We start from the raw sequence: 13,775 nt of genomic DNA, 5'->3' as shown, positions 1-13,775 counted from the left end.
GAGTGACAGAGAGAGAGAGAGAAGGAGTGACGGAGGGAGAGAGAGAGAAGGAGTGATTGAGGGAGAGAGAGTAGGAGTGATTGAGGGAGAGAGAGTAGGAGTGATTGAGGGAGAGAGAGTAGGAGTGATTGAGGGAGAGAGAGAAGGAGTGACGGAGGGAGAGAGAGTAGGAGTGATTGAGGGAGAGAGAGTAGGAGTGACGGAGGGAGAGAGAGTAGGAGTGATTGAGGGAGTTCCCCAGCTGGGTGACATTGTTCACATTCCTTGGGTTCGGAGGTTTTGATGAACCTGGCAGGAGATGGAGAACGTTGTGTTCCTACTAATGAACAGAGGAGCAGTGGTGGGGGAGGAGAGGGTGGAGGAGGAGGAGGAGGAGGGGAGGGTGGGGGTGGGGAGGAGAGGGTGGAGGAGGAGGAGGATTGGGGGGAGGATAGAAGAGTGGGGTAGGAGAGCGTGAAAGGGTGGAGGAGAGGTGATCTGAGGGAGGGTGGAGGAGAGGTGATCTGAGGGAGGGTGGAGGAGAGGTGATCTGAGGGAGGGTGGAGGAGAGGTGATCTGAGGGAGGGTGGAGGAGAGGTGATCTGAGGGAGGGTGGAGGAGAGGTGATCTGAGGGAGGGTGGAGGAGAGGGGATCTGAGGGAGGGTGGAGGAGAGGTGATCTGAGGGAGGGTGGAGGAGAGGTGATCTGAGGGAGGGTGGAGGAGAGGTGATCTGAGGGAGGGTGGAGGAGAGGGGATCTGAGGGAGGGTGAAGGAGAGGTGATCTGAGGGAGGGTGGAGGAGAGGTGATCTGAGGGAGGGTGGAGGAGAGATGATCTGAAGGAGGGTGAAGTGAGGAGGCCTTAACCTGGGGTACTCCACCCTTACCTAGGGGACTCAACCCTAACCTAGGGGACTCCACCTTAACCTGGTGGACTCCACCCTTACCTAGGGGACTCCACCCTAAACTGGGGGACTCCAGCCTAACCGAGGGGACTCCACCCTAAACTGGGGGACTCCACCATAAACTAGGGTACTCCACCCTAAACTAGGGGACTCCACCCTCCCAGCCGTGTCTTCTCCGTCACCCCAGCCGGGAACACGTCTCTCCTCCAGCTGCTGATCAGCTGGGAGTGTTGGTGAGGATGAGGAGGATAATGGGGATGATTTAAGGACTTGTTATTGGATGAAGAGGGACCTCCATGGAAGGAGTCGGCGTGTTCACTCATGTCCCCTGGATCTGGCCCCGCCCGGGGGAGAGAAGGGAGGGAGGAGAACTATAGAGAGAGAGGGAGGGAGAGAGAGAGAGAGAGAGAGAGGGAGAGAGAGAGAGAGAGAGAGAGAGAGAGAGAGAGAGAGAGAGAGAGAGAGAGAAGAAAGAGAGAGAGAGAGAGGGAGAGAGAGAGAGAGAGGGAGAGTGAGTGAGAGAGAGAGAGGAGAGAGAGGGAGAGAGAGAGAGAGAGAGAGAGAGAGAGAGAGAGAGAGAGAGAGAGAGAGAGAGGGAAAGAGGGTGTGGCAGAGGCAAAGAAGGAATGTGGCGGAGCCCGGGTCATGTGATGTCAGGTTTTTTTAATCAGCTCTGTCGGTGATTTCATGTTAGCAGAGCCATGCGTTTTTTCCTCCCCAGCGCTCTCTCTGCAGCAGCATACTTTCCACTGGGTGACGTGCTGCTGCACTTCCTGCCCTTGTTTGAGTTTAAAGGAGAGGGAGGGAGGGAGAGAGAGAGAGAGAGAGAGGGAGGGAGAGGTAGAGAGAGAGAGGGAGGGAGAGGTAGAGAGGGAGTGAGAGAGAGGGAGGGAGAGGTAGAGAGAGAGAGATCGAGGGAGAGGGTGAGAGCGAGGGAGAGGTAGAGAGAGAGGGAGAGGGAGAGGGTGAGAGCGAGGGAGAGGTAGAGAGAGAGGGAGAGGGAGAGCTAGAAGGGTCTCCCTGACCTCATGAGTGAAGACGGACCAGCGGTATGAACCAGGAAAGCTGTTATTGTTGTGTGTGTGTGTGAGTCGGTGTGTGCGTCTGAGGACTGTGTGTGTCTGTTAACATACTTCTGTCTGATCCCCCCAGGGACAAGACACACTGAGAGGAAGGAGGAGAGACGGGGAGAGAGAGGGAGCGAGAGGGAGGGGGCGAGAGAGAGAGAGAGAGAGAGGGGAAACGAGGACAGAAGTGTGTGCAAGGAACTTCAGAGCGCAGAAAAGTAGGAGAAGAGAGAGGAAGAGGTTATCGTACTTCTGGGAACGAGGAGCTCGTGGTCAGAGGCGGATGAGGAGAGCCTGAGGTTCGTGCAGGAGTAGGAAAGAGACCAGGAAGGGACCAGGAGAAGACTAGGAGTAGACCAGGAGGAGACTAGGAGGAGACCAGGAGGAGACAAGGAGGAGACCAGGAGGTGCAGCAGGAGAAGCAGCAGACCCAGAAGGAAACATCTAAGCTCACGCTGGCTCCCCAACCACAGGCCAGGATGAGGTACCAAGCCCGGGTAAGAACTCCTGGATACACGCTGTATACATCTACTGGATACATCCACTGGATACACACTGTATACATCTACTGGATACACACCGTATACATCTACTGGATACACACTGTATGCATCCACTGGATACACACTGTATACATCTACTGGATACACACTGTATACATCCACTGGATACACACTGTATACATCTACTGGATACACACTGTATGCATCCACTGGATACACACTGTATACATCTACTGGATACACACCGTATACATCTACTGGATACACACTGTATGCATCCACTGGATACACACTGTATACATCTACTGGATACACACTGTATACATCTACTGGATACACACTGTATACATCTACTGGATACACACTGTATACATCTACTGGATACACACTGTATACATCCACTGGATACACACTGTATACATCTACTGGATACACACTGTATACATCCACTGGATACACACTGTATACATCTACTGGATACACACTGTATGCATCCACTGGATACACACTGTATACATCTACTGGATACACACCGTATACATCTACTGGATACACATGTATATACATACTTATACATACCTACATCATCTGTCCATGCACGCTGCTTTTCTACTGCACCCATGTGTCATGTAGAGCTGTGTATTCAGTGCTTCTACTCTTTATGACTCTCTACTCTGATCTGCTCTACTAATTATACTCTACTGTTACTCTCTTCTACTGGTCTCTACTCTACTGTACTCTCTATACTCTACGCTCCTCCACTCTACTCTGATCTGCTCTACTCTATTATACTCTACTGTTACTCTCCTCTGCTGGTCTCTACTCTACTGTACCCTCTATACTCCATGCTCCTCCACTCTCTACTCTGATCTGCTCTACTCTATTATACTCTACTGTTACTCTCCTCTGCTGGTCTCTACTCTACTGTACTCTCTATACTCCAGGCTCCTCCACTCTCTACTCTGATCTACTCTACTCTATTATACTCTACTGTTACTCTCTTCTGCTGGTCTCTACTCTACTGTACTCCCTATACTCCACGCTCCTCCACTCCCTACTCTGTGCTACCAGGAGCACAACAAACAAACAGACGAACAGACCACACATGGTGCACGGCCCCGCCAGCCGCAGCGTCTTCAGGGAGAGTCACACGCTGGGGATGACTCAGGGAGCATCTCACAGCTCTCTGTTGGCGTCTTACTGCTGGCCTGCTGCGAGGCATCAGGAGACCGGTCGTAGTCTGGGGGAGGTGGTGGTGGTGGTGCTGGTGGTGGTGCTGGAAGTCCAGGGTGGAGGTGGCTATGGAGGACGTAGTGGTGGTGGTAATTCAGGGCGGAGGTGGATGTAGTGGTGGTGGTGGTTATCCAGGGTGGAGGTGGATGTAGTTGTGGTGGTGTTAGTCCAGGGTGGAGGTGGATGTAGCAGTGGTAGTGGTGGTGGAGGAGGTGGTGCATTGCGGGGCAGCAGTCCTTATAAGGTCGCCAGAGCCCCGGCCCTGGAGGTTAGTCAGCTGGCGCGTGGCCAAGGCCCGCTCCTGAGCAACGAGGAGACGGTTGTCAACACACCGGGACCGGGAGAGGAACATAATACCGGCCTCTCGCTGCAGGCTCTGCCCCAGTGCCCCGCCCCGTGCCGTGGTCCTGCTCCTGGGGGCGAGGCAAGTGGCCCCCGGGCCCAGGGGGCGGCCAACGTCGTCACGGCCGTGGGTACGCGACCGGGAATGTGACGTCCTTCTGCCCGTCGTTCGTTGTGTCCGTGGCGCTCCTGAATGTCCTGCAGGAGATATAAATATCACGCTGAGTCACGCGGGAAACATCTGCTGTTCGGTCTGCTCCCCATTAGCAGATCTCTGGGACCAGCGCTCACATTCCTACTGGTGTACACATGGTAACACCAGTACAGGGACCGGTACAGGGACCAGTACAGGGACCAGTACGGGGACCAGGGGTCACATTCCTACTGGTATACACATGGTGTACACCAGTACACATGGTAACACCAGTACAGAGACCAGCACTCACATTCCCACTGGTACACAAACATGGTTACACCAGTATGGGGACCAGGGATAACATTCATACTGGTATACACATGAAGTACACCAGTACAGAGACCAGTACAGAGACCAGGATCCCATCCTACTGGTATTAACATGGCCACACTAGTACAGGGACCAGTGCTCACATTCCTACTGGTTCACACAGGTTGTAAACCAGTAGAGAGACCAGTACAGGGACCAGGACCAGAAGCTCACCCATGCATCGCTCCCAGTCTGTGGGCCTAGTGCTGGTCCGTCTGATAACATGCGGACCAGTCCGAACCAGCAGAACCTCTGGCCTGTGGTGCTGGTGATGAGTCCACTCTGAGGGACCTCTGGCTGCTTTGGCAGGTTTGGTTTTCATGAGATCAGATCACATGGCTGTGGAGATATGTTCACAGGCTCTGCTCGATACACAAACGCTGAATTCCCCCCATTTAAGGAAATCAAACCAAAGGAAAGGTTTCAGAGAATGAGTCACGTAGTCATCCTTCTAAAAGAGTCCGGAGATTGTTTGGTGCCCACTAGAATTAACGTGCCTGACGTGTTTATGCTCTTGCATACATGTTTGAGGTATTCTAGCTTGGCGTGTTCTTAGCATTTTCAGGGTCTCTTAGCTCTTAGCTTTGCATGTTTTGGTCTGGAAGCTTACCGTGTTTTAAGCATGTTTAAGATCTGGGAGCTGTGTTGTATTTTGTGTGTTTGTGTGTGTGTGTGTGTGTGTGTGTGTGTGTGTGTGTGTGTGTGTGTGTGTGTGTGTGTGTGTGTGTGTGTGTGTGTGTGTGTGTGTGTGTGTGTGTGTGTGTGTGTGTGTGTGCATGCGTTTGTGTGTAAACCTGCATGCATGCGTGTGTGGGAGCCCGTGCGTGCGTCAGTGTTTGTGTGGGCAGCGTGTGTGTGTGCGAGTGTGTATGTGTGTGTGCGTCTATGCGTACCTGCCTACATGCGTACATGCGTGGGTGTGTGTGTCCCCCCCCTCTGCCTTCCCTGGCTGCGGCCCAGTGTTGTCCTGGTGTTGTTGCAGGGGCTCAGTCTGGAGATAGGGAGGGACTGGCCCTTTGTTCGGCCCTGTCGAGATCAGAGTTCAGGATCTCTGATTCAGATCCAAGCTGGGGGTGGGGGCTGCACCCAGATAGGCCGCTGCAGGGGATCCCAACCTGGGGGTCGGGGCCCCTGATGCATATGGGGTCACAGGAGGTGGCTGACATAAGCTTTAGAAGTTCGATGAGCCATTTAGCAGATACATGTTTTTTTGACGGCCTGTATTTACAAACTGACGGCCCGATGATTCACACACCCCCGAGCAAACAACGACTACCCAGGGGGTGAGGAGTGGAGCGATGGTCCCCGGGACATCGGTCTTACCGGCTCACAAGCGTTGCAGAGTTTCAGGGTTCACTGGCCGAAAGATTTGGGAACCAATGCAACTGGACAGTGAAGAAGAGCGGCCCTCAAACTATGGGTCAGGAGCCCAAATGGGTCGCGATCCAGTTAGCGGTGCGTCATGACATGATAACGCAGGTCACGCTGGACACTCTGAACACTGAGCACTCTGGACACTCTGAGCACTCTGGACACTATGAACTAGGGCTGGGCGATTAATCGAATTTTGATTGCGATTACGATTTTAGCGTCAAACTATCAGAAAATTAACATAATCTAGTTTTCCGATGTTTGTTATTTATTATTTTTTATAATTATTTATTTTCTAATGATTTATAGAAAGGGCAGAACAGCGGGACACATATCTGTATATCATTTTAGATTGGATCATTTTCTTTTTGACCATTTTGTGTATTTTTTTAAGGCGAAATTTCAAAGTTCTCAGTTACAATTTTTTTTGGGGGAGAGACATGGTGAATAAATACAACATGTTTTCAAACTCAAAGATAATCGTTTGATTAATCGTGATTTCAATATTGACCAAAATAATCGTGATTATGATTTTTCCCTTTATCGAGCAGCCCTACTCTGAACACTCTGAATGCAACCCTCTGAACACTCCAGAACATTGTGTACACAACAGAACACTCCAGGCCAGCCTTTCCCAAACTTTATGTCATGAGTTTTTATTGGGTTGCCATTTGGCAGAGAGAAATGCATAACGATGCTCTGAAATAATTTTCCCTATTAAAAATATAGAGCGTTCTATTTTGCTACGCTGTTTTTCAGCTCAGATGTTGTGTGCCCAACCTTTGCTCCATCCCCCCCCCCCCCCCCCCCTCCCCACTACACGCCCCTTTACTTTGGCCTGCTTATTTGATTCCCTCACTCTCAATCGGGAGCCCGCATGGATTCTCCCCCTCCCCGGATCAGGTCTTCGGTTTCCCGCGTCACGTCGCTAATCAGAGCGTGAATATCTGTTGAATAGCCAATATCTTTAGAACAAACAAACAAAACACTTTCAAACTACATGAACTGCGATTGAGATGTGTGATTATTTGAATATGTCCCCACAGCAGCTCATTGCTGCTGTACATTTCACTTTCAGTATAGATGACGGGACGGTATTACGTATGTTATTGTAAAACGCGTGGTGGAATCTGCCTACTCGGACCAGCCACTAAACGCTGAGGAACTAACCTGTTTTACACAGCCTCTCAACAACAACGCACGACTGCCCAACGGAAAAGGCTGTTGACCAGTGTGCGAAATACCCAGTGTGGAACAGGGGGAGTGCTGCCCACAACAGAACCGGCGGTCCTTAAAGAAAGGATCACTGGTTCTGAGGTGTTCTGAGTGTTTGGAGTGCTCTTGTGTGTCCAGAGTGTCCAGAGTGTCCAAAGCGTTCATAGTGCTTAAAATGCTATGGTAGTTAAGAGTGTTCTGGCGGGTTCAGAGTGTACTGTTGTGTTCATTGGCACAAGATTGTCTTTGGAGTCGCGATGAAATAGTTGAAGAACTCCGGGTGCATTCTAGTGCATTCTAGCTGAAAGGTTCTGCGTACGATTCCCTCATGTCCACAGTCTACATGTGGGCTCCCTAGATATCCTAGCCCCTAGCTTCATGACATGGACCTGAACTCACTGTCTAACCCCTACCTGCTCCTCAATGACATGGATCTGAACTCAGAGTGAGTCTCTATGGATAACCTTTCTGATAAACGACTGCATGGTTCCAACTGTGTGAATGAAGTCAGACTGCGGACTGTTTAGCTGTCTGCAGGGGAGTTGACATGCACACACACACACACACACACACACACACACACACACACACACACACACACACACACACACACACACACACACACACACACACACACACACAACTTCTCTCTCTGTCTCTCTCTCTCTGTTTACTGTCTGAATTGTTAAGCCTGCGGCTTTTGGAGCTGTTCCTAGTCTCTGTGTGTGTGTGTGAGAGTGTGTGGGGGTTTCCACATCAAAACATTTAATTCAAGGGTGTTTTTTTTTTGGTGCGTCATTAAATCTGAATCCCATGCTCCGTCACAGATTACGAATATTCAATGTTGCATTTGAATGTCTGTACACGCTCCCTTTTTAACCAAGACGATCCTAATCTTGATCTGTGAGTCACGTTGCACTCAAACTAACCACCAAGCTGCCAGGATCCAATGCACCAGACATCTGGCGGCCTCTGCTGGTCAGATGGGTGTAACTGCAGCTTGAGTTTACATTAATATTGCGATTACATTAAAGTAGTAGTGCAGTGCCTCCACCTGGCCTGAGAGGCAGAGGCTCCCGGAGGAGGTCTTCGGGTGGTGTTGACCGTGCTCCTCCTCCTCCCTCCTGCAGGAGGTGGGGGTGGACGGGCGGGTGCGTCTGGTGCTGGAGGGGGCGCTGTCGGCCCGGGACCGAGTGGGCGTCCAGGACTTCGTCCTCCTGGAGAACTTCAACAGCGAGGCTGCCTTCATCGAGAACCTGAGGAGGAGGTTCACCGAGAACCTCATCTATGTAAGTCAGTCAGTCAGTCAGTCACTCACTCACACTCAGTCAGTGAGTCAGTCAGTCAGTCAGTCAGTCAGTCAGTCAGTCAGTCAGTCAGTCAGTCAGTCAGTCACTCAGTCACTCACTCACTCACTCGCTCACACTCAGTCAGTCAGTCAGTCAGTCAGTCAGTCAGTCAGTCAGTCAGTCAGTCAGTCAGTCAGTCACACTCAGTCACACTCAGTCAGTCAGTCAGTCAGTCAGTCAGTCAGTCAGTCACTCACACTTAGTCAGTCAAGCAGACAGTCAGTCAGTCAGTCACTCAGTCAGTAAGTCACCCAGTCACTCACTCACACAAACACAGACAAACACACGCACACGCACACACACACACACACACACACACTCATTACAGTCACTATCATGAAATGAATACAAGTAATGTGTGTTGCAGACCTACATGGATTCGGTGCTGTATATGTATAACGTGTGTATGTGTGTGTGTGTGTGTGTGTGTGTGTGTGTGTGTGTGTGTGTGTGTGTGTGTGTGTGTGTGTGTGTGTGTGTGTGTGTGTGTGTGGTTGTGTGTGTGTGTGTGTGTGTTGCAGACCTACATGGGGTCTGTCCTGGTGTCGGTGAACCCCTACAAGGATCTGGAGATCTACTCCCCGCAGCACATGGAGCGCTACAGAGGAGTGAGCTACTACGAGATCTCCCCCCACATGTAAGACTGGTACCTACCCTACAGGTTAGACTGGTAGCTACCCTACAGGTTAGACTGGTAGCTACCCTACAGGTTAGACTGGTAGCTACCCTACAGGTTAGACTGGTAGCTACCCTACAGGTTAGACTGGTACATACCCTACAGGTTAGACTGGTAGCTACCCTACAGGTTAGACTGGTAGCTACCCTACAGGTTAGACTGGTAGCTACCCTACAGGTTAGACTGGTAGCTACCCTACAGGTTAGACTGGTAGCTACCCTACAGGTTAGACTTGTAGCTACCCTACAGGTTAGGCTGGTACCTACTCTACAGGTTAGACTGGTAGCTACCCTACAGGTTAGACTGGTACCTACCCTACAGGATAGACTGGTACCTACCCTACAGGTTAGACTGGTACCCTTAGACTGGTACCTGCTTCGATTCCCACTGGCAACACACCTGAGCCGTCTTTTGTGAGGTGCGTGGGTGTTGATGGAGATATGAACCAGTGGTCAGTCACCCACCACGGGGTTCTAGTGCGTGAGCGTTGGCTCTGCCGCTGTCGGGTTCCTGGGACAGAATTACCAGCAGATGGACGGCCACCCACGACCCCACACAATAGGACCATTACCAGGACACACACACACACACACGCACGCACACACATGCACACACACAAATACACATACGCACACACCCAGCCTCAATACAATGACCTGACACGTTGGACCATTACCAGGACACACACACATGCACACACACACACACACACACACACACACACACACACACACACACACACACACACACACACACACACACACACACACACACACACACAGTCTCAATACAATGACCTGACACGTTGGACCATTACCAGGACACACGCACACGCACACACACACACACACACACACACACACACACACACACGCACACACACACACACACACACACACACACACACACATACGCACACACCCAGTCTCAATACAATGACCTGACACGTTGGACCATTGCCAGGACACACACACACACACACACACACACCCAGCCGCGGTCCAACACAGCTCAGATGATGGAGCAGAGTAACCAGACCCCTACTGCGCCGGCGGCAGGTGACCGATGGGAGGCCTCGATCATGCTTCCTGTCACCGTGGAAACGTCCAGATGAAAGTCCTGATTGGCGGTCTTTGTCGCGGCAGACTTGAAGAATGAGCCATGAAATATGGCCACATTGTGGTGTTCGGGACATCGGCCTAGAGGTCCCGTAGTCCGGGCTGGTTCCATCCGGCTGGTTCCATCAGGCTGGTTCCATCAGGCTGGTTCATCTGGCTGGGTCCTTCCGGCTGGCCACCTGTTCCCCACAACCTGCAGAGAAGAGACTCTATCTAGTGTAGAGCGTACGACCAGGTCATTGAAAGAGGTCCACTAAATTAAACAATAAACTAAACAAAGATAGGGGGAAAAGTGATGAGCGAAATAAAATCGGAACATCTGTTGACGTGAATATGTATGAATGATATGAATCCGATACCTTTATGAACTACCAGACCTCGACTCAGTGCTGGAGGTACCAGGCTTTATCACAGCCCTGTCAGTAGCTGCGTTTCCATCTGAACGGTGATGCGAATGTTTAGAAAGTTCGCAAAAAAGTAATTCGGATTAGGTGCGTTTCCATCAAGTGGTTGGAGCGGAATAGGGTGATGACGTTACACGTTGATGTCGGCTGGGTTGCTATGGCCGGTCGTTATGCGGAAATCGGAAAGACTGTCAGTCCTGTGTGTTCAAAGTTCGCTACGTCACAGCTGTTTCGAAAAGTGTGTTTCCATCTCCCATTTTGCGACTTTACTCTCTTTCGCATTTCTCAAAAACCACCTCAAGCGAGCGGATAAACCTTTTTGCGAATTAGAGGATTTTTATGCGAATTTTGGTGTTTCCATCACCGTTTAGTGATTCGATACTTCAAAGTTCGCATAAAATCAGGGGGATGGAAACGCACCTACTGTATGTGAATATATATGAGTGACATGAACGCAGTCGGCCTGTTACGTTTGTAGAGCGATCGAGTGGGACAATAAGGAGACTGGTCATACTAACTGAAGCTCCTCCCCTGTTCCCCGCCAGCTACGCCCTCTCGGACAACACCTACCGGGCCATGAAGACCTCCCGGAGGGACCAGTGCATCCTGATCTCCGGGGAGAGCGGTGCCGGGAAGACGGAGGCCTCCAAGAAGATCCTGCTGTACTACGCCGTCTCCTGCCCCGCCCACCAGCGCATGGCCTCCCTCAGGGACTGTCTGCTGCAGTCCACCCCCGTCCTGGAGGTGCCCGACCTCTGACCTGTCTGTACTGTCTAACCCCATCCTGGAGGTGCCCGACCTCTGACCTGTCTGTACTGTCTAACCCCGTCCTGGAGGTGCCCGACCTCTGACCTGTCTCTGTACTGTCTAACCCTGTCCTGGAGGTGCCTGACCTCTGACCTGTCTGTACTGTCTAACCCCGTCCTGGAGGTGCCCGACCTCTGACCTGTCTGTACTGTCTAACCCCGTCCTGGAGGTGCCCGACCTCTGACCTGTCTCTGTACTGTCTAACCCCGACCTGCTCCTTAATGACCTGTCTCTGTACTGTCTAACCCCTACCTGCTCCTTAATGACCTGTCTCTGTACTGTCTAACCCCTACCTGCTCCTTAATGACCTGTCTCTGTACTGTCTAACCCCTATCTGCTCCTTAATGACCTGTCTCTGTACTGCCTAACCCCTACCTGTTCCTTAATGACCTGTCTGTACTGTCTAACCCCTACCTGCTCCTTAATGACCTGTCTCTGTACTGTCTAACCCCTACCTGCTCCTTAATGACCTGTCTCTGTACTGTCTAACCCCTACCTGCTCCTTAATGACCTGTCTCTGTACTGTCTAACCCCTACCTGCTCCTTAATGACCTGTCTCTGTACTGTCTAACCCCTACCTGCTCCTTAATGACCTGTCTCTGTACTGTCTATCCCCTACCTGCTCCTTAATGACCTGTCTCTGTACTGTCTAACCCCGACCTGCTCCTTAATGACCCGTCTCTGTACTGTCTAACCCCGACCTGCTCCTTAATGACCCGTCTCTGTACTGTCTAACCCCTACCTGCTCCTTAATGACCCGACTCTGTACTGTCTAACCCCGACCTGCTCCTTAATGACCTGTCTCTGTACTGTCTAACCCCTACCTGCTCCTTAATGACCCGACTCTGTACTGTCTAACCCCTACCTGCTCCTTAATGACTTGTCTCTGTACTGTCTAACCCCTACCTGCTCCTTAATGACCCGACTCTGTACTGTCTAACCCCTACCTGCTCCTTAATGACCTGTCTCTCTACTGTCTAACCCCTACCTGCTCCTTAATGACCTGTCTCTGTACTGTCTAACCCCTACCTGCTCCTTAATGACCTGTCTCTGTACTGTCTAACCCCTACCTGCTCCTTAATGACCTGTCTCTGTACTGTCTAACCCCTACCTGCTCCTTAATGACCAGTCTCTCTACTGTCTAACCCCTACCTGCTCCTTAATGACCTGTCTCTGTACTGTCTAACCCCTACCTGCTCCTTAATGACCTGTCTCTGTACTGTCTAACCCCTACCTGCTCCTTAATGACCTGTATCTTAGAGAATAAATCCCTGTTAGGGAATGGATCCAGCGTCTGCTTAATGGTTGTTGTTGTTGTTGTTGTTGTTGTTGTTGTTGTTGTTGTTGTTGTTGTTGTTGTTGTTGTTGAACTCACATCCTCCCTTGTGCTTCCCGCCATGTCCTCTGGGGATCACTGTTCTTCCGCGACCAGGCCTTCGGGAACGCCAAAACACTCCGCAACGACAACTCCAGCCGCTTCGGGAAGTACATGGACATCCAGTTTGACTTCAGGGTGAGCCAAATGTTCTGGGTGGGAACGCTGATGTCCACAGTCTACCTGTAGGCATTCTAGAGCAGGCCGACCCCTTGGATAAATGCGTCTGTTAAATTACTAAATAGTAAAGTTGTATTAGTGCTTACATTATTGCTACGCAAATTAAATATTAATTCATAACTTCATTGTGTTAAAATCTCATTTAAATGAAATACACGCTTGGATCCCTTGTATATTTCTGGGATCATCTCAGTGTCTCATTGGAAGTGAATCGCGTACAAGTGTCTGACATTCCCCCGGCTGTCCACCAGGGGGTGCCGGTGGGCGCTCACATCCTGAACTACCTGCTGGAGAAGAGTCGCGTGGTGCACCAGAACCACGGCGAGAGGAACTACCACGTGTTCTACCAGCTGCTGGAGGGCGGGACTGAGGAGCAGCTGCTGCGCCTGCACCTGGACAGAAACCCCCAGAAATACCTCTACCTGGTCAAGGTGTGTGTGTGTGTGTGTGTGTGTGTGTGTGTGTGTGTGTGTGTGTGTGTGTGTGTGTGTGTGTGTGTGTGTGTGTGTGTGTGTTTGTGTGTGTGTGTGTGTGTGTGTGTGTTCTAAGTTATTTTTAAGTTTTTTTCTTCCTTTCTTTCTTTCTTATTCTCTACAAACTTTGGGACCAATCTCATTCCTCAATTTTTCACCAAGAGACTCCATTCCAATTTTTTTATGTTCATATTAGCTTGGAATCACGCGATTCTTTTCAGATTTTAACAATCCTTTATACTTTTTAAGATATTATACTTTTAAAATACTATT

At 50.7% G+C, this 13,775-nt stretch overlaps 1 protein-coding gene across 1 annotated transcript in view; it reads left to right on the top strand.

Moving 5' to 3' along the window:
* Nucleotides 1-1,859: 1,859 nt before the first annotated feature.
* Nucleotides 1,860-13,775, top strand: part of LOC130386145 (unconventional myosin-Ic-like) — a gene marked incomplete at its 3' end in the record, with an annotated part of 28,323 nt that continues 16,407 nt past the window's right edge. The window contains exons 1-6 of the mRNA XM_056594922.1: nt 1,860-2,448; nt 8,251-8,409; nt 8,991-9,106; nt 11,213-11,411; nt 12,907-12,987; nt 13,281-13,460. Coding sequence (XP_056450897.1) covers nt 2,431-2,448; nt 8,251-8,409; nt 8,991-9,106; nt 11,213-11,411; nt 12,907-12,987; nt 13,281-13,460 — 753 coding nt within the window. The remainder of the gene's footprint in view (nt 2,449-8,250; nt 8,410-8,990; nt 9,107-11,212; nt 11,412-12,906; nt 12,988-13,280; nt 13,461-13,775) is intronic.

The sequence above is a fragment of the Gadus chalcogrammus genome, chromosome 7 (genome assembly GCF_026213295.1).
Source record: "Gadus chalcogrammus isolate NIFS_2021 chromosome 7, NIFS_Gcha_1.0, whole genome shotgun sequence".
Lineage (NCBI taxonomy): Eukaryota > Metazoa > Chordata > Actinopteri > Gadiformes > Gadidae > Gadus > Gadus chalcogrammus.
This window is presented reverse-complemented; position numbering and strand designations above follow the sequence as displayed.